Source organism: Candoia aspera, chromosome 6, assembly GCF_035149785.1.
Source record: "Candoia aspera isolate rCanAsp1 chromosome 6, rCanAsp1.hap2, whole genome shotgun sequence".
In the NCBI taxonomy this organism is placed as follows: Eukaryota; Metazoa; Chordata; class Lepidosauria; order Squamata; family Boidae; genus Candoia; species Candoia aspera.
Window position 1 is genome coordinate 52592174 of NC_086158.1, and position 21769 is coordinate 52613942.

At 39.2% G+C, this 21769-nt stretch overlaps 1 protein-coding gene across 1 annotated transcript in view; it reads right to left on the reverse strand.

The window, feature by feature from the left end:
* The window catches only part of SORCS1 (sortilin related VPS10 domain containing receptor 1), a 438448-nt gene extending 416983 nt beyond the window's left edge, over nt 1-21465 (reverse strand). The window contains exon 1 of the mRNA XM_063307130.1: nt 20479-21465. Coding sequence (XP_063163200.1) covers nt 20479-21237 — 759 coding nt within the window. The 5' untranslated portion in view covers nt 21238-21465. The remainder of the gene's footprint in view (nt 1-20478) is intronic.
* Between the last annotated feature and the right edge of the window lie 304 nt (nt 21466-21769).

A 21769-nucleotide genomic window follows, 5' to 3' on the forward strand; every position in this document is an offset into this window, starting at 1 on the left:
ACAGGTTATAGTAATGATCTTAACTTTCCTAAGGCAATTCAAGTTGCTTAAATCATTGTTTGTGTTGCGACATCTCCATCACAAAGTGGCATTCCAGCAACTGTGTCAACATTCCTTGGCAGTGGGCTGCCCAAAAAAGAGAAGGGGAAAAAACAGCGAACAGAAAAGTTACTTTTTACGAGAAAAGGGGCAAGAAAAGGATAAAATAATATTCCACTGGGAAAACAGACTGGTCTGAACTGCTAAATTTGTTGAGGAAATTGCTCGCTTGGCTGCGTAGAAAACAATGGAGGAATTTTCATTATTGCCACAGATAAACTGGAACAAGATAAACAAACATTTTTAATATGAAAATTGTATATTATGATACTAATTTAGATAGCAATATAACAAATCCTTTGAAGGCTAAGATTTCCACCCTGGCTACAGTAGCACAAATATTTTGTAAGTTTATATTTGTTTTAGTTTGACCATTAAATACAATAACCCTAGATCAGAAGGAAGTATATTCACATCCTGAACATCACAAATAGTATATGAAAAAGTAAAGCAAAAGTAGTATTATCTATATAATCTGCCTTCTTCAGAAAGTGCAGCCAATATAACATTGATTGCTGTCTGGAAGATTTACTTGATCAGATTACACCGCTCTGCCATTAAGTTAAGATTTGCTTTGGTGGCCCTGCCGTACAATCTACCCCAACCTTAACCTCCAATAAAATAGACAAAATTGGTGCAAATATAGAATAGACTTCTCTCTAGCACCATACCATCATGGAACATATCCCTAAGTAGATGGTTCTTTTTTCTTTGTTCTATATGGGCTCTTTAATTTACTGCATTTTTATATATGCTATATTGTTTTTTCCTACTTGGAAATTATTTCTGTTGGTAGTAGCATACCTGTGGAAAATCTATGGAGTTGAATGTTGAGTCCTGAAGCTGCAGTTATTTCTTTCTTTTATGTAATAATTTACACATGTTAGTTCATCTGCATACAATTTTGGTGCATTCCTGAAAACTTGGATTAACATTATGGCTGTGTAAGGACCAGTTATCCTACTTTGTTACCAAATATCCACCTGTGCAAAAATATTAACTAAACATGATGAAAAGCAAATATATACAGTGTGTGTGTGTGTGTGTGTGTATATATATAATTTTATTTTTATTTTTGTACATATATTATAATATTTAGAGGGTCTATGCTATTTATATATACTGTGGCTATTTATACATACTGATATATATATATACATACATACATACACACTGAATTTAAAATGAACAATTTAAATGTAAAAAGCAAATTACAATTGTGCAGAGTGTAGTTTCTAATTATGCTGAATTCTTGGAGCTTAGTTTCCAAACATACTTTCTTATAAATGCAGTTATTTTCATTCCAATCAATAGTTAATAATTAAATAATAAAAAGTTATAGAATGTACTTTTATCTTGGTAGTATATATGCATCTTTTTCATGTTATTCTATGCATTTATATAATATAGCACACTATTCTGCTAATTTATTTCAGAAAACTGCTAAAAAGTGACCAGTAGTTTGCATTATTTTAAAAAAAAGTCTGTAAAATGGGTGTTGGTTCCATGTATTTAGGATAGGAGTGTCCAGTATCCAAATTCCAACAGTAAAATACATATAGCTTTATTTTCTCTGAAAACAGACAAGATTGTATTGTTCTGATCTTCTGATTTGCCTACCATGAGACAAGCGCATTCACATGGGTTATCTTAAGTTGCAGATCTACATTTCCTAGGGAAAGTATGCCTAAGTTCACTGAACGAGTAACTTAGAATATGGCAAGTAATAGAAGCTATTCTTTCCACTGGATCAAGACTGGCATGACTATTCCAGTTGTGCTCTTTATGAAAACCACAAGCTAATACCGTGCCACTAAGTAGTCACTGAAACATCCTAGTTTAAGTAATATTTATCTTGCACCAGCAGAAGTGTAGCCAGGCAACCATACCTTGCTTGTCTGAGACTGTAAGCAGGTTAAAATCAAAAGGATAGAATTACCCTAAAATCTCAGCAGCAATCTTATCTCATTTCCTTCCTGCTACTAGTTGGAGAAGCTATTTTGCAAAATATGTATCTTCATTTCTAAGCATCAATTTTACTTTCAGAAGTTGTCCAATTCAAAGTACTTTTTCGGATGTCTAAAATCAGTGTCTTAGGTCAGGGAACAGAGACTTTTTTTTTTACTTCTTAGTCTCAGAGGGTAAAAAGAATATATCTTATGACACAGTGATATCAACAGAGCATGGGGTTAAAACTTCTCAGCTAATTTTTAAAAATTGTGGGGCTGTGGGTAAATTTAAAAGTTAATCTTAACAGGTATTGTTTTTTTTTTAAACCTTAAAAGTGTACTGTATCTCAGGAACATGGTCTGGGAGTACCCTGGGGGCCACATGTGATCGACAAGTTCCCTCAGCCTGGCTTAAGTAGTCTTTCAGGTTCCTTTCACTGTTCTCCATATTAGGGTTACCAGATATCTCAACAAGCAAAGGAGGACATAGACAATTGGAAAGGAGAACAAATGGGGAGGGGGAGGAAGGACGACACATTGACTGTTTAACTTTCCTGGCAACTGCAACAAAAATTATAATGAAAAACTGCAAAAAAAATGTACTTAGCCCTATATGCTTATGAAATTCCTTTTTCCAGCATCAGAAAGACTGGTTTCTCAATCACAGAAATGTACTAGAACAGGTTAGGAGTCCAAATCAGTTAGTATGTAACTGATTAAGGTCTTGTCAATTTCAGGTAGCAGCACAAGCTGGATCAACTAATTAGGGCTGAGCATCTTAACTTGCAGTTAGCACTATGGATAAAAGCTGCTCAGGTAGCTTGTTAGATGCTCAAAGATACAGACAGTGTTTTATTTTAAGGCTATGCCTGTTGGACAGGAGGACATAAGGACAAAAAGAAGGACATGTTCTCCTTTTGCCAGATGTCTGGTAACGCTGCTCCATATGTTTCTGCTCCACTAGTACGGCTTCAACAGAAAGCCCTCTATTGGGACCCTCCCATCTCAGGTAAGAAACATTAAGAACAATAAAGAATGAACCTTCTCAAAAGTGGTGTCTCAGGTCCATAATGCCACCCCATTTGCCTCACAGTTATTTATTCTTTGCGGGCACTTAAAGGCTTTCTATTTTCCAAGCATTATACATTCAGTTTCAGTTTTGCTTCTATATTATTTTTGCTTTTGTATTTATGCTTAGGGATGTATCTGGATGGATAAGGCAAGTATCTCCAATGACAGATGCTATGGGGAGCAACAGCAATCTCCTGAACATTTCCCTTTATCTACCTGCGCCTTGCGCTGCAATTCTAAACTCAGATGTGATGAAGATTCTCTATCATCTGTAGTAAGGAAGTACAGTAAACCCTAGATTAACAGACCTCATTAATAGATTTCAGAATTTGTCCCTACTTCTGTGCATGTGCAAAACCCTGTTCCCAATTTTATTCATCCATAAAATATGTTAAACAGACTGCATAAAATCATATTCAAATTTAACAGACATTCTAATTTAACAGTCACTCCTCCACCACCCCCTCCCCATTAGTCCATTAAATTGCAGAAGTTATTATAATGTTCAACTGTTTGTATTGCCAGCCTCTGCATGTTGAGTGGCAGACTGGGTGCTTTCTTTTTTTTTTACTTCAGGCAGCAAAATCACTTGTTTTTAGCCTGTTTATGCTGTAATTGTTTTATTATTATTTTATAAACTGCCCTGGGAATATGATTAAAAGCATAAAAGTGCTTATTCTAACTAAATAAATCATGGATAACCATGGAGAAACACAATTCATGCTGTCTACCAGCTGGCATGACTTCTCTCTCCTCCACAATCTAGCCTTTTTCTAATTAAGTTTATCAAAGTGTGCAACTAGAACCTTTTCATAGAGAGCAAATTGTTTTTTCTACTTATTTTTTTCCCAAAAAAGAAGTTAAATCCAATTTTCCATTCACACACACACAGGCATTTGTGTGATTTCTTCAGAACCTAGCTATAGTGCTAACTGATTCATAAATGGGCTGTGTTGAAATGGTGCACTATTTGATTGATGAATTGACTGATTGATTTGATTTATTATAGCTACCCCACTCCCAAAGACTACTCTAGGAAATCCCCCTCCAATTTATTAATTACAGAACTTGTTCCTGATGGCACACTATACAAGAAAAGGACTTTAAAGCAATATAAAGGAACCCACTACAATCAAAATCAGCATAATTAACACTAAAAAGACCATATAAAATGGAAGCAATTCTGTAGAGGAAATCTGAAAGCACAGATTTTTACATTTTTAGTGAAACAAAAAGGATTTTTTAAAAAAGGCTGATTAACTTCCATATCATCAGAACGAACATCGTCAGTCTGGAAATTAAACTCCAGACTATCTTGAATACTTTCTTTACAATGATACGTATAAATCTCTTTTTACTTTTGCAAGCCCAAGATAAAACTCTACTAGAGGCAAACTCCTGAGGTCAAACCCACTGCAATAATAGCATGATTTTGACAGTAAATTATCATTTTCACACAAATGATTTCCCTACTATGTATAAAATATAAATATATAACCTACTGAGAAAATATGTATCATACTTGAAATTCAGGAGCTGAAACTATAATTCAAGAGATTGTCATAATGATTCAATAATATTCAACAGCATCTATTTCACATTTTCCCATGTGTGGGATCCCATAGTAGAGGCTAAAGTCTCTAAATTCATTTTTTGTGAGGCACCAATAAAATCATGATTCACTAAAATATTACACATTTCACCATTCTCCACACACCTCTCTATTACATACTTTACTGAGAATTTACAGGTACTCCTGAAGTATATGCAGTAATACTCAGTATCTTCCAAATCATTCATTTCTGTTGATAATTGATAGAATGTGTCAAGAGAATCTAAGTCATGATGAAAATTTAGAGAAGCTTCTGTGAGGAGAGAATAGGTTAAATTGGAATAATTGGTTTGGGAAGCAAGTATTATGGAAACAGGTAAGGAACACTATATATAAAAAAATATTCCCTTCTCACTCCTAGGGGTGGTATGTGTCTTCCTCAGCCTTGGTTCTCTACCAGAGGCCTGGGAGTCTGAGGGTTCTGCGCAGTATCTTAGCCGTTCCTAGCATTGCACTTTTCTCGACAGAGAGTTCTGATGTTGCTCCTGGGATCTGTTGGAGCCACTCTCCCAGCTTAGGAGTCACAGCCCGAAGTGCTCCTACCACCACTGGGACCCCTTTGGCCTTCACTTTCCATATCCTCTCTAGTTCTTTCTTTAGGCCCTGGTACTTCTCCACGTTCTCATACTCCTTCTTCCTGATGTTGCTGTCACTTGGCGCTCCTACATCTATCACCACCATTGTCTTCTGGTCCTTGTCTACTACTACAGTGTTTGGTTGATTGGCCAGTACCTGCCTGTCTGGCTGGATCTGGAAGTCCCACAGGATCTTAGCTCTGTCATTCTCCATGACCTTCTGTGGAATCTCCCATCTGGACTTTGGAGGGTCTAGCCCATACGCTGTGCAGATGTTCCTGTACACAATGCCAGCTACTTGGTTGGGCCATTCAGTGTATGCTGTTCCTGCCTGCATCTTATACCCTGCCACTATGTGTTGGACTGTCTGTGAGGCCTCTCTGCACAGTCTGCACCTTGGGTCCTGTCTAGTGTGGTAGACCCCTGCTTCTATGGATCAGGTGCTTAGTACCTGTTCTTGTGCTGCTATTATCAATGCCTCAGTGCTGTCTTTTAGTCCAGCTGTTTCCAGCCACTGGTAGGATTTCCCAAGGTCACCCACCTCAGCTATTTGCCAATGGTACATCCCATGCAGGGTCTTCTCTTGCCATGGCACTTCCTGTGCTTGATCTTCCTTCCATGTCTGCTGCTGCCTCAGGGATTCTCTCAGCAGCTCATCTTTAGGTGCTTACTGATGTACTCCTGGATACTCTGGGTCTCATCCAGGACAGTGGTTTTGACACTCACCAGACCCTGCCCTCCCTCTTTCCACCTGGTGTAGAGTCTCTGGGTATTGCACTTGGAGTGGAATCCTCCATACATTGTGAGGAGCTTCCAGGTCTTCACATCAGCAGCCTTCATGTCCTCCTTTGGCCAGCTCACTATACCAGCAGGGTATCTGATGACTGGCACAGCATACATGTTGATGGCGTGAATCTTGTTCTTCCCATTGAGCTGGCTCTTCAGGGCCTGTCTTATCCTTTGGTGGTACTTGGATGTTGCCATCTTCCTTGCCTCCTCATTGTGGTTCCCATGTGACTGTGGGAGTCACAAAGTACAAGGTACTTGTGGCTGGTCTGTATGTCTGCTACGTGGCCTGCTGGTGGTTCCACCCCATCAGTCTTAGCTACCTTCCCTCTCTTTACTACCATCCAGCCACACTTCTCTAGACTGAGTGACATCCCAATGTCCTCACTGTAGATCCGTGTCAGGTGGATCAGTGAGTCAATGTCTCATTCACTCTTAGCATACAGCTTGATGTCATCCATGTAGAGGAGGTAGCTGATGTTCCATTCTTGAACTTGTATCCATATCCAGTTCTTGTGATAATCTGGTGACGGGGTTCAAACCCATGCAGAACAGCAGTCGGAACAGTGCATCACCTTGGTATATGCTGCATTTGATGGTCACTTGTGCTAACTGTCTTGAGTTGACTTCCAGTGTTGTCTTCCACAGTCCCATTGAGTTCTTGAGATAGGTTCTGAGTGTCCTGTTGACTTTGTATAGTGCCAGGCATTCACAGATACATGTGTGTGGCATTGAGTCATAGGCTTTCCTGTAGTCAATCCAGGCTGTGCTCAGATTGGTCTGTCTAGACTGTGAGTCTCGGACGACTGCTCTATCTATGAACAACTGCTGTTTGGAGCCTCTGGTGTTGTTCCCAATGCCCTTCTGAGCTGCACTCATGTACTGGCCCATATGGTCCTGCAGCTTGGTGGCTATGATGTTGTGGGGAAGCAGGTTATTGGCCACTAGTTGGATGGTGTTGTTCCCTTGTTGGGATCTTTCATGATCAGCACCGTCCTACCTTGTGTTAGCCAGTCTGGGTGAGAGCCTGCTGCTAACAGCTGGTTCATCTGTGCTGCTAGGTGTTCATGCACTGCTGTTAGTTTCTTTAGTCAGTGGGTGTGGATCATGTCTGGGCCAGGTGCTGTCCAGCTCTTCATGTTCTTGACCCGCTGTTGGATGTCTGCTACTGTGATGGTGAGTAGTTCCTGCTCTGGGAGAGTTCTGTGGTCTGCTGTCAGGTCCTGCAGCCGCTTTGCACTGGTGTTATGTGTCTTCTCTTTCTCCCATATATTCTTCCAGTACTGTTCAGTTTCTGCTGTTGGTGGCTCTGCTGTTACTGTGTTATTGCACTGCAGCTGGGAGTACACCTTGGATGGTTCTTTGGAGAACAGGGCATTTATCTTCTTGGTCTCGGCTTCTCTACTGTATCTCCTTAGCCTGGAAGCCAGTGCTGTGAGCTTTTGTTTAGCAGTCTCTAGGGCTTCAGATGAAGTCAGGCCCTTGTATTTTTTCAGTAGCCAAGTCTTATCCTCAATCTTCACACCATTCTGTAGTTCTACCAGCTGACTAACTTCTCTCTGAGTTGCCCTGAAAATCCAACCTGATTTTCTAGGGCGGGTATTTACTACTGTTCTTCTTGATCATGTAGCCAAGCATCTCCAGGATTACAGAGGCTGTAGCATATACCAGTTCATTGGTTTGAGTTATAGTGGTAGTACAGATTGTCACGAGGGCTCTATTGGCATCTTCTAGCATACTATGTGATGGTACTTCTCCACTGAGCCTTGGTAATTGGTCTCGAGGGTTGACTGTAGCTACTTTATCCATGATCTTATGCCTCATATCACCTCTGTGCTCTATAAAGGAGGGGGTGGCCATGATGTTCCAGCTTCAGGTGCACCTCCAGTTGTTCTTTCAGATCTTCTTGAGTCTGGGATATAATGTGTAGTTGGTCTATCTCAAGTTGTGAGAGCAGCTTCCTCTTCACTATGTTGAAGTGTTTGCTAATTAGATGTTTATCAGTTAACGTGGATGCAGGTCTTCTGTCCATCCATAGTTCCCTCATACGTTTCATATATCCCCTCTCATTAGGTCTACTGTTGTAGTAGCATTCCATCAATTCCAGGTTCTCTTGTCTCGTCCATGTATGGTTTGTTCCAGTCGCCCACTTATCGTCAGATTGTCCTGGTTCCCCAATATCTGACGTGGACCTTGTTAATCTGGGTGACGTCCGAGCCAGCATGACTCTCTTAGTTCATGTCACTCTCATAGTTGAGGTAGGCAGGTGAAGCATTACGAGGTCTTTTCCCAAGGACCCCTACTGGTAAGGTAGATACAGCTGGGATTTGAACCCCGGTCTCCTGCTCCAAAGGTGGCGCTCTAACCACTACACTATCCAGCACCTCATACTATATATGTGAAGGTGAAAGGTCCCCTGTATATACATATACATATACATATACATACATACACACACACAATCAGTTTTTCAGTCCAATTCCAACAATGAAGCTATTCTAGCCAATTCAGTAATTCCCTTTTCAATTCTCTATAACATGATTAATTAAAACTCAGGCAAGTCAATCCCACTGATAAAGCTAATAAAAAGCTTATTAGTGATCATGTATTCATTTTGATTTAAGTGTTTCTATTAAATATTAGTTTACTGCTAACTATGTGCTGAGACATAAAACAAAATCCAATCACTTCTGCTACCCCAACAGAAGCAAACTCAAGATTTTAGCAGGGACTAAAAGGCTCCTTCCCTCCCATCATTTCAATTACCAACATACAGTAAGAACTGGAGTCCGTATTCATTCATTCTCGTGGACACAATAACATGTTTAATAATTACATCTTGGCATATGAATGCATTCAGTCTACAACAGGTTCAAATATTCTTACACCAATTTGGAACAGGCCTTTCATGCCTGCAAATACTGGGTTTCACTGAGAAGAGTCATTCATTTGAAATGCATTCTATGTTATGTTAAGCAAATGAAAATTGGTATAAATTCCAGTTAGAATTTTCTGTCAGCTAGAAAAAATTAACATGGGGCTCATTTTGCCAGGAGAACCGCTCATATTAATAACTTCTACAGACAGGTCTGTAGCACTGATCCCCAATTTTGGGCACACTTAGAATCCTGAAAGCACATTGTGACTGGTACTGCTAGTGTAGAAGCCCTTTTGCATGGCAGCTGGGGTGAGTGTGACCAAACACAAAATGAAAATGGTAGATGTCGTCATAAGGGCCAAAGATGGTGTCTGTGGTTATACTGCTGTTTTTGGAAGGGCTGTATTAGAAAAGGGCCACACTTATAACTTCTACACCCATGACTTCAGTTCTAAGATTTTCCTTGTTAGACTGGGCTGCCACGTGAATGAAGCTCAAAAGTATTTCCTGAATGTTTATAATACAATGAAGATAAAGTGTACACAAACAAAGTGTACTTTAAAACAAAGAAAACCAACCGTTTCCTTTTCTTGCTCTTCACCTACGTTTTAGCAGCAATTTGTATTTATGAAACTAACTACAGAAGATTCAAGTTCTAAGGAATATTAAAAACCAATGTGACATATGCTGGCTGCTAGGCACTTGCATGCATAGTTCTTGCAGCAATTAGCAAAATCTTTGTGATGAATAGTTAGGGATACTATTCTTCAAACACTAAAAAGTTCCAATCATACCCAGAATTTATGTCATTCCAACCAACATATTAGTATGTCTTTTTGTTGTGGTGATGTTTTAGAACATGAGGGCAGAGCATTTTGTTTTTATATACTATGCCATTTTCCTCAACCTCCATATATGTTGTCCAAATTTCCAGACAGCTACTCAGAGGCCAAATTTACCAGTTGCATCTCCTCCTTGCACTCCATAAGGTTTCTCAATTCTGAAATAAGCTCAAAGACCTTGGGCCTTTCCCCACTGCTAAGCTGAAGTGCTACTCTCCCATCCTTCAGCCAACAGAACATTATATTAGCAAGGTTATTGTTGTTCTCATTCCCAATCCTTGTCTTGCCTCTACTGCCTCCATTACTGTCACTGAAGTCATCCAAGGTAATGGATAACAAAGCCTAACAAGTTTTACACATCTTGAGGCTATCCTGATAGTACTGGTATAAGGGGAAAAAACATAACACTGGTACAAATAAAGATAACTTAAGGCTACTTCATTCATGGGTTGGGGACAAGATGAAGGCAATGTCATAGGAATGTTGACCAAAAAAAGATGTGGCCAGGGCACATTTATGCTATAGTAAGGTGCTAGTGCAGAAAGGCATTCTGAGCCTCTTCTGTAAAGTACAACTGGATCCTGTTTAAATACTAAACAGCTGAACTTTCCAGGTAACCATTTTTATTCTTGGGTTATTTCAGAAATCATTCGCATTAATGTATAAAATTTTGAAGCTGTTCAAAAAATTTAAATTAATGTTGAGTTTCACAGCAAGTGCAAGTTTTCATAGCAAGTTTCATAGTTAAACTATGTAGCTTAACTCTTAACATTATTTTACCTAATCATCAGGATATTTGAGACATCTAAAGTTGATATGAAAGCCAATTTGGTCTAGTGGTTAAGGCCATCAGGCTAGAAACAGGAAGACCGTGAATTCTAGTCCTGCCTTGGGCAAAGGAGGGTGACCTTGGGGCAGTCACTCTCAGCCATAGTAAGGAGGCAATGGCTATCCACTTCTGAAATCCCGCCAAGAAAACTACAGGGACCATTCCAGGCGTTAAATAAAAAGAGCACCACAGGGCCCAAGATAATGCCCTCCAAAGTCCTGCTTGCCCGTTTTTTAGATTTCAGGCATCACGTTCTTCTGTTCTGTATGCTTCACAAATCTCTCATATATCTTTCTGATAGGAAGTCAAACCTTATAGTGAGAAATCTTTTGGTAAAGATACACCAACACAAATTGCACCTAGCCCTTGAAATGGAAAATTGTTTTCCTGACAGAGAAGCTTTTCAAGTTTCAGAACTAAATCAAATGGCAGCTATAATTCTTTTGTCTTTGTCATAATCCATCTCCAGACATATCTCAATTATACTATCCAACTTCTAAACATGTAATTTCCTTCACTAAGGTGCCCTGAGAATATATGCCTTCCCCAAGAATAACTCTGTAATGATGAAAAGCAATTAAGGAAAGATGATTGATAAACTTTGAGAGAATTGGCTTGATGTGGTATTGGATGATTACATTGAATATATGATTCCTTCTATAAATGGGGGGAGCTATTTAGCAAGAGAACTTAGTTGAGAACTTAGCATCAATTGGGATGGTACCAAATATGAAATTATATAATATTCATATTTATTTATTTGTGTCAGAAGCATTACAATTAAAATAAGGCATACTGTGAAACATAGAATTTAAAATATAAGATATAAAAGTTAAAATATATAAAAGTTAAACAGATCTTGCCCAGAAACTGGCAACATTAGTTGCATTATCATCATCATCATCTTAACCAGCTTCAACTAATATCCTTGTCTTTTTGTTATGGGCCAAGAAAAATTATGGATAACTTTTTGAAGTCAGCCCCATATCAAATTTATGACAATAAACCCCAAAGGAGGGTTTCAGAATATAGATAATTGTTACAAGGTTGTAGCACAGGTGACATATCAGCCTACTGTTCTGTCTGCCTCTGGTGGCAGTGCCTGATCTAGGAGCATGCCCAGATTGCAAACCTGATTATTTAGGGGCAATATAGCCTCATCCAAAAGAGGCTGAACCTCATTCAGCTGGGCAGATGAACTTGCTGAGATCACATGGAAATAAATGTGTAATCTTTCCATTTGAAATTAGTGACATAGATTGGATTTAAAGGGGCTGAACTTTGTATTTACTGATTGCTTGTAAAACAACAGCTTAGATCAACCTCCTGAATTCGGTGGCCTCAAAATGTGTTACAGTCCAACTGCAACTGAAAAAAGGTAGATAATTACTGCTTAAACTGTATGAGGCTTCTGAATACAAGATAATGAGAACAAACAAAAGAAGCTGTTAAATTTCATGCCTCGTGTGTCAGCTTCCAATGATATTTGGGAGTGATATTACAAACAGATTTGTGAGACCAAATGGATCTTAATCTTTTGGCACCAGGTAGACTTTAAATTCTTCAGTTCATCCTTACCCTTTAAATCAGATCTAACTTTTGCAGGAAGATGTATTTACATTCAGGTCTAAAATGAAGTAATAATTTTAATTTTAATATACCATGCAACAAAAGCACCATCCACTTCTTCCTGTTTGCATTTTTCCTGTCACATGATGAGCAGAGACATGGGTGCCTAGCCCTATGTGTAGCAGGATGCCTATTATACAAATCAGCATACAAGAATGGGAATGCAAGAGTATTGGCAATGCCACTGAAGAACAAGTAAAAAGGGCTTCTGCTACCCAATTATACAATGGGTTTAGGACCAAAATTCAATGCTAGTTTTCATCTCTTAAACAAAAAATAATTTACTGCTTCCTCAGCTGGTCATTTCTATACTGTATTTGACCCAAAGAAGAAACACACTGCCCTAAAATAGAATGAAATAGGATGTCTGTGTAACAAGAGTTACCAGACCTGACATGTATGCATAGATGTACATTTAGAAATAAATGCTATACCAGGTAACCTGTGTCAGTCTGCTGCCTAGGTACTCAGCGATGAATGTTCACCTTCAAGGTCCCCATTTATATTAATATTGAAACCTGGCTTGAACTGGACAGCCCATTAAACAAAGGATTGTCCTCTGTAAAGTAAGACAAACAAACAGCCACTGCCTCTGAGTCTGCAAAACTGTTGATAGGTTCCCTGAACTTATCATTACATAGGTATTTATATCAACTTTTAAAAAAAAATCTGTATTTATATCAAGCACTTATATCAACTTTTTTTTTTAAAAAAAGAAGTTTCTCCCCTGAAATTGATTTCTTTGCATGGTTAGCTAGAAATTTAACTATGGATTTCTATAGAGGTGTAACTTTTTTCTGGAGAGTGTCTTGATTTATGTCACAAAGTCATTTTGGCAAAGGTTCTCTCTCTCTCTCTATATATATATATATATATATAAGTAGGTATTGTAGTTGGCTTTTAAATATGATGGACCTTCTTGAGGGGAAGAAACACATATGTTTTCACTAATTTGGTTTCAATAAGCTGGTTCATTTTAGAAAGTTACACAGGCAGTAAGCAGGGGATGATATCTGAGGCCATTTGCCAAGAGATGCCTATGGCTGGAATTGTCCAATTCTGTGGTTGCTATGCTTCCATCCTTTGTTACTTTCTTTCTCTATTGCTATGTATGAAGACCTGCCTTTCACTTTATCACTGCAGTGTTTGGTAACTCTTTTGAGAGGCTATTTGTTTAGCTGAGTAGCTGAATAATTTGTTCTTACAGCCTTAAAAAATACAAGCTTAATTTTAATAATTATGCTTTATTTCAAGCATGAAATATAATATTTCCTTCTTTCTGAAATGATTCTATTATTCTTAGTAGGAGGGAGAAAATTCTGGCTTAAAAAAATTAATATCATGCTATTTTTAAGCCTGAAGAGTAACTTCACACATAATCAAATTTATACTGTTCTATAAACAAACATAATTATACTACATGTAACTTCTGGAACATGATTATAGCTTCTCACTTAAAAAAAAACACTCTCAAACACACTGCAGCAATCAATGTAAATTACCAAATAATAAAATTTAATTATGGGATTAGATTTGTAATGTATTATTATGGGATGGAGCAATGCTCCATCTTCCCCTTCCTTTCTATTTTCAGTTTCTACCTGGTGAATTCCAATAATAAACACAATACGTGAAGTATATACAAAAGAGCCCAGTGATACTGAAATTGACAATTAACCTTTATTCATCCTAATTATTGCCAAATCATGCCCCGTGCAGATGTCCTAAAAATAGAAACCGTCACAAAAAGAAAGGGGTTTAAGTATTCCTTGAATACTTGAATTTCATGTTCAGAAAAAGTTGCCAGTTTTATATCTACAATGAAGCTGGCCAGAATTTGGAGAGTTCCCATAAAATCATGTCAATTACAACTGTCTGCCTATCTGTACCGACCTGGGTGAAGCCTCAACAGAACTCTTCCCATCAAATAGTCTAACGTTCCATAGTTTAACTGTGGTTTATCACATGCTAAGGGCAAGCCAGATGGCTAGTCCTAGGGCTGGCAAAAAAGCAAACTGGCATAAAACTGCTGCCATGATTGCTCAGCCCTATGATGCTACACTAACAAAACTGGAGATTGATGCTGTCCTTACTGTTTTAAGGCGCAACAAATTAAGGAAAGTGACTGGTGCCTTTCCCTGGCTTTGTTTCTTCCCATGAAGAGTCACTTACCAGCAGGAGAACCACCATCAAGCACTCTCTAATTGGAGTAGGATGAGGTTAGATGAGTGTAGGCAGGTGGGTGGAATATTAGATTTAGTCATGTGTCAAACTGCCTGAGTAATAAGTTACAGGTGAGGAGGTTTCAGTGCCTGTGGTTTGTCAGTTGGGTTATCTTCTGAAAGAGTGCTACACCCATTGACTAGTTGAAGGCACAAAGGAAGGTTGCACGGGAGAGAATAATTGATAACAGGTTGTTCCATCTTCAACTAATGCTGCAAGGTAATGGCATTGCTAGCTGGGAGTCCTGTTCTATCCCTGTGACTGGCAGGACCTGGAAGTATCCTATGCATGGCCATGAAGCTGCAGAAGAACAGGCAAAATTGTGCCATCCTTTCCCACTGGAAGAATAAAACAGTAAAATTATGGTCATGAAAAACCCCAACTTGTAGCATTGAAAACCTCCACACCTGTAACTTATTACTCAAGCAATTTGACAATGGTGACAAAACCAGCCTCAGGCAGCCAGCAAAATCCAGCTATGTTATAAGTTTATAAGAAGTCCACATAAGACCTGCCTTTGCTTCTGAAAGTATCAGACATCGTGTGGGTATATGCCTCTATGGAAACCAGTGTCACGTCTGTCTTGAAGCCCACACTAAATTGAAGGGCAAGTCCCATGGAACAAAAGGAACTCACTGCTATCCCAGATCCTATCCCTGATTGTGTTGGCAACCACATTGCTCTATCATTGATAGAGCATATGTCCACAACAAAAATTGTGTCAGGGAAAGATAGAAAACAGAACTTTTAAAATGGAACTACTAAAGGCAACTGTGAGCAGGAGATGAGATAAAAGCAACATCATGAGGGCATGTTGTAAAAAATGATTAGTGGGACATGTTCATGCCACAGTTAGCAGGATCAGAGAATGAGCCCTAAGTTTCAGGGTACCTTCCATTATTTTGTAGTACTCTTCATCTGAGCTGTGCAAATTGTTCAGTGAGGTGTTTTGCTGGCACACAAAATGCCCCTCTGGACCCACTCCTCAAAGCTGCAGAGTAATTGTTCACAGGCTGAGTGCGCCTGCTTCAAAGTTTTCAAAAGGTTATCTGGTCATGTCAGATCCTCTCATGGAATGATTTGCACAGTCCATGTAGTCATTAGAAGTCAAGCTCAAATGAGGAAATGTTTACCTTTGCTGTTCTTATCATCCATTGCAGAAGAGAAATGCAGTGCTAAAATTTCATTATCCAATTTCCAAATGCTCTTTTGCAAAAGAGGCTTCTGATTTAATTGCTTATTCTCAGGGTACTTTAGAATATTTTTAGAATTTGCTTTAGCTGGCTTTTTGAGTTCACATTATTACTGAAAGGTAGAGAAGGTTGTTGATGTTAACACATCCCTTTATCACTCTCCAGCTTCCCTGATTGCCCAGGCTTCCTAAACCAAAAAGCCCTCCAAGTAGGCATTCTATCATGACATCTTTTATTGGGATTTAATTGAAGCATAGGAAGTGTATGCATAACTGTTAGAGAGATTATTACAAAATGAAAAACAGAACAAGCACTCAAACCCTTTGACTACTCTGTAACTAAAGTAAGTGCCAGAAGCCAACATCCTAACCATGAACATTTCACCCATTTTTCTCCTTGGGGTGGGGGGATAAAAACACTTTATCTCCTAACCTGGTCTACTTCAAATGGCTGACATTAACTTGAAAGCTTTTGTAGTCAGACACCACAGGACAGAAGACTTCCCTTGAAATGCATGGTTGTCAACAGAACTGGACAACAGAAATGAAGGAGTGGCAAGGGAGCCAATGAATGTGCTAGCTGTGCTCTTCCTCTGAGGAGGACCTTTGGAAGCCTGGTCAGGCCTACAGAAATACCTTAATCATTTTGGAATATATTGTTTGGGCATCATGATGAGGCATAAATATCTCATTCTGATTTTGTTTGTTAATCAAAGTGATTTGGACAACTTAAGTATAACTGTTAGACATGTGAAATTCCAAAGAAGCCTGAAAATCATGCTTGAATCTGAAAAGTATAAAGAAACAGTTTCAAAAGTATAGCTCTTCTACTGATGAAAAAAATTAAACAGTAGCTACTATCTCTTTTTTAGACTCTTAAATAGTTATGAGCTGTTATCCCCTCAAAGAAGGCATGCATAAATGTCAACATTTAATTGCAAAGGAATATCCAGTAGAAAAGCAAATCCAATCACAACACACATATATTCTTCCTAGTAACTTTCAATAATTACTACCATCTTCTCTGACATTTGTGAGTCTTTAATGGCTAGATGGCAGGTAGTAATTGAAGATCTATTCTTGCATATCTTTGATTTCTATTCTGAACCATTATATAGTAGTTAAACGCTCAGATCCTTCTTTTAAGCATTGTAATATGAGATCTGATCAATACAGCTTTATTACACTTGTGGCCTCACTTTTCTTCCAAGGATTTCACATACACACTTTCCTCCATTTGAGATAGGCTACATCAAGAGATATGATATTTTCAAAGTCTATGGCTGAAATAGGGTTTACATATAGATTTCTCCAAATGCAGACTTTCTGTGGACAGTAGCAATAGCTAGTGGCCATTAATTATATTTATCATTCAAAGTTGCCAAAAAAGAACCCCTCACAGATATTATCATAGCTTTTAAAATTCTTTTTTTTTAATTCTTCCTGAACTTACACATACACACATTCATGAGGTTTGCCTAATATCACTCAAAAAAAAAAAAAAAACAGATTAGTTAGATTTGATTCACGAACTTTGAAAGTTACACCTGGTTTCTTAAACACTCTCCTTCCTCTGGGTCCCTTTTGTCAGCCAAATAGTTATGTAAACCTTAGAGTCAGTTCTACTACTTGGGAAGCAGTAAATCCAAATCCTCATGTTTCTCTATCCAGGGGAAATTTCCAAAGCTAACTGTCTGGGAGTCTCATTATTTCATCAGAATCTCTCTCTTTAATCCCATGTGTTTTATAGATAGCTATGGTTAATCACTGATACTAAAAATGTATTAAACTCCACCACTAGCCTCTCAATTTCACCACCAGAAAAATAGTGATAGCCATATAACTGAGTATCTTAGAAAAAATCATGATGGACAAAACAGTCAATGGTTACTAGTCATGATAACTATATATTATGTCCTGTGAAAGAAGCACTATTCCTCTGAATATCAGTTGCTGGGAAACTTGAGTGGTGTAGTGCTACTGTATTCAGGTCTTGCTTGTTAATTTCTTATAAGCACTGGTTGGCCCCTATGGGAACCAAATACTGGGCAAGATAGAAATTTAATCTAAACCAGTGTGGTTTTTCCATAGGGATGGTTTACAAATCACATCTCAAAACCAACCCTTGTTTTAAGATAATAAAATATTTTCCAGGCACACTTTATCCAAATGCATCAAAAATTCCCTAAAATGTCTGGAAAATGAGAATACAAATAATCGCATTTCATTTGCATTAACGTAAGGATAAATGTTGAACAACAACTATTGTCAGGATGGACAACTAGTAAATGGGGTCTGAATGTGGATTGACCTGGTGAGATATATAAAAAAAGCATGTGTTAAGAAGGGAAGCAAATTCCAGACTGCATCATTGCTGGTGCTGCTGTGACTTCTGATGCATGTCAAACTAAGCATGTAATTTATGGTTGGAGAGACAAAACAACTGTTCAGCAACTGATACAAAGCTCAGCTTTGGTTTTGATGTATAAATTAATCCTTTCACATGGTCCTAATTGTGTAGATAAAAGTGGCCAACAATGAATTTTATTTTAAAATCTTTACATAATAAGAAATGTGGGGTAACATGTCACTAACTTTCACTTTAGAAACAAAGTCATTTAAGATTGTAGTAGATATCATAAAAGCCTAGCCAAACAGAATGACTCAGCACCATTTTCATTTTATTCACTGAGAAACCATTACATGAATGGCTGATGCTCTCAGTTACACCATCCACACACTGCAGTATACTGAGTACCTAGAGAACAAATACAGGACACAACTAGAAAAGGAAAGATTGATATCATCTATGTAGAAATACCTTCAAACACTTTATGCTTTAAAGGACACAGCCAATTAACTGAAGAACTTTCCCCCAACTCACTTGGAAATGAGCAATGAAGGGAAATAAGAAATTTGACAAATTGTAACTCTAGTAATAATCAGAATTATACATTGTTTTAATGTAAAGTATATGCATAATCTGCTGTCTTCAAGGTTTTAATGCAACTTGTAAGTTGTAAGGCATGAGGACATTTTTTGTTTGAGCAATGACAAACTTGTTCTATCAGCTTTAGAAGTTTGCAGTTCAAGGTGGATTGATTTTAATGGATTTGTATCAGACATTTGATAGACAAAATAAGTAAAAAGGGGAAAGGTCCTATAAACCTACAAGGGAAGCAGGATTTTTGCTTGTATGGTTTGATTAAAAAGTTCTTGAAAAGCTTATGAGATTAGAGTTTAGTCAATGAGGTCTAACTTTACTAGAAGTGCTGGTGACATCCACATGAATACTAAACGATCACAGTAAAATTAATAGACACACATACAAAAAGGATTTTCTAATGGTCAGATATCTAACCTCTATTTTTTACAATAAGCAAAAGGTGACAATAATAAAAATGAATATAAATGACAGGAACAAAAAAGGCTGTGAATAATCTATCCCACAAATAAGAGTCAACTTTATCTCAGTTTTGGTTTGGTCTCTTTTCTATTTCTTTGACTCCCTTTAATTTCTTTTAGAATGCTAACTCCCAGGGAGTTCTATTATATATACAGTAGAGCCCCAGCCTGCATTATCCTAGTTCTCACAAAAAACAAGATTTTTCAATTTGCAAAACAGTATTATTAAACATCTAGCTCTATTCAGTTGGATTAGTCTTCATTACAGCAGCACAAGACACCTTGGAAAGCTAGAATTACTTTTTGTAAAGAACTTACAGTGTAAGAGTTGGATTATCAGACATACAGAGGAGAGAAAACACCTCATTTGAGCTACAGGGATAAACCCAAGGACTACAGGTGAGACAAAAATCATCCTGCAATGCTGGTTTTCTACTCAAATGAATAGAAACCACTAAAGGTACATGCTGACTGAGCCTTGACTTGCAAACCTGCACTCTTTTAAGGGACTTGGAGGAATGGGAAAGGAATTAGGGGCAGTCTTGAAGGAGATTATAACAGTGGTATGCCTCTGATCAACACTGATCCTTGATTGTTAGTGACAACCTATATTAAATTAAAGCTAGGGAAATAACGAACTGGTGACACCATACATACGAGAAACACTTTCTGATCTAGTGTCCGAGCACAAGGAAGACAGTTGTATACATTTTCTAAAAGCAGTTAATATCCTGAAGTTTGAAAGTGTAAGAGACAAAGAAAAGATTGGCTTATTCATGGACAGAAACAAAAGATAAACCTCTTCTGAACAGGAATGGATAGTCAGAATATAACAGAAGAGTTGATAGCAATCAGTACTCATCACTCAGCTGATAGAGAGCTTCAGTTCCTAACAGGAGTCTTTATTACATTTCCATTACTCATCTTTAAATTTTGACATTTGTTCCCCTACGTCTGCTTTGCTTATCCCAGGCAAGCACACATTTTTATCCTAGTAATCTCAGAAAGCCTTAGCCTACACAAAGACCAGGTTTTCTTTTTAAATTTGTATCTGTTGGTAAATACAATTCAAGGCAGTACCAAGTGGAGCAGGAAACTTTCTGCTTGGAAAAGGAAGTCTCGGGGAACTACTTCAGATACAACAAATACAAGATTGTAAAAAGGAAAGAAAAAGAAACTCCCCCAAAGAAAGCCAAATGCTATTACGACTAATTGATGTTGCATTCATCATCATCATCACCATCATCATCTCAGCACAGAGGGAAGGGAAAGCTAGTTACATCTTGCTCGAAAGCAACAAGAGGGGAGGGATTTGATGCTTCCTGGGAGAGCGCCATCTCCCTGCCCTGTGCACTGTGGTCTGTTGCTTGATTGTTACGGCTACTCACACTGCTGTTGTGGCCCGACCAGTGCACCATGGCTTGGTTATGCGCCGAATCTCCAGTGAGAGCAAAGGTCGTGCTCGTCAATTTGAGTTCTTCCTGTCGGAAGCGCGTGGCTTTTGCCAGCAGATGCTCCGGCGCTGCCCGCGCCCTGCTCTCCAGCTGCGCGTCTCTTTCAGCCGGAGCTCCTCTGGGCTTCCGACTCGTCCGCCTCCTCCGGTCGTTCTGGTTATTTCTCCGCCGGCCCAGGAGCGCCGATCTGGCCACGCGGCCGGTCTCCGAGGGGGCCCCCCGGCGCCCTCCGCTCCCCGACGGAAAGCGAGCGGGAGCCGAGGCTAACTTTTTGCGGGTGGTCCTGTTAACACCCGGAGGAGATAGTCTGGGGCGGATCAGGGAAAATTCTGGGAGCTCGCCGGTCACTGTGCTCGGTCCCATCCAACCCTTTGATCCCATCCCGACACGTTTCTCCCCAGCAGAAGCAGCCGAGACGGGACCCCCGGCATCCGCCGCCTCTTGCCCGCGGTCCGTGGGCTTCTCACCTCTTTTATCCACAGGTATCTCTCCGGCCTCGTCGCCTCCTAGTGCCGTCCTGAAGTTCATTAATAATCCTTGCGCTGGTTGCTGCGGCTGCAGTTGCACCTGCCAGCGACACGATCGGCAAGTGAGATCTGCTCCGATAAAGCCAAAAGTAAGGATCAAAAGCCAGGTCCGGGCGGCGAGCAAAGCGAAATGCCACCCGTGGTACCAGCCAGTAACTTTTCCCATTGCCTAGGATACGGCCGGGGAAAGCAAAACAAAGCAACCCTGGTTTGCGTGCGAATGAGGAAAAGGGGAAAGAACAAAATGGGACGCAAGTTGGAAAGGGGAGGCTGCAGATTTTTTTTTTAATCGTTTTATTATTTTTTAATCTAGAGGAAGATGCCAATAACTCCACAGAAGTTTTCGACACTGCCGTTATTTGAAGCTGAGAGAAAAAGGGAAAAGTGGTGTTCTTTTCTTTCTTTCTTTTTCTTTCTTTCCTTCTCTCTCTCTCTCTTTCGGATTCCCGCCCCCCACCAAAAGACTGGCGTTGCTGATCGGGCTTTTGATGGAAGGGAAAGCCACAACCACGGGGGGAGGAGCTGAATTAAAGAGAACTGGGAAGGGAGAGGGCGCGCCTCGCGCCAGCGCACCCTGGCTGGTGAATGTTCGCGCTTGCTCGAGTAGCAATCGCAAAATCGCCTATCCGCTTGTTCCCCCGCCTTTCCTTCCCGGCTCCCTCTCTCCAATCACTTCTACTCTCCGGGATTTTCTTGTC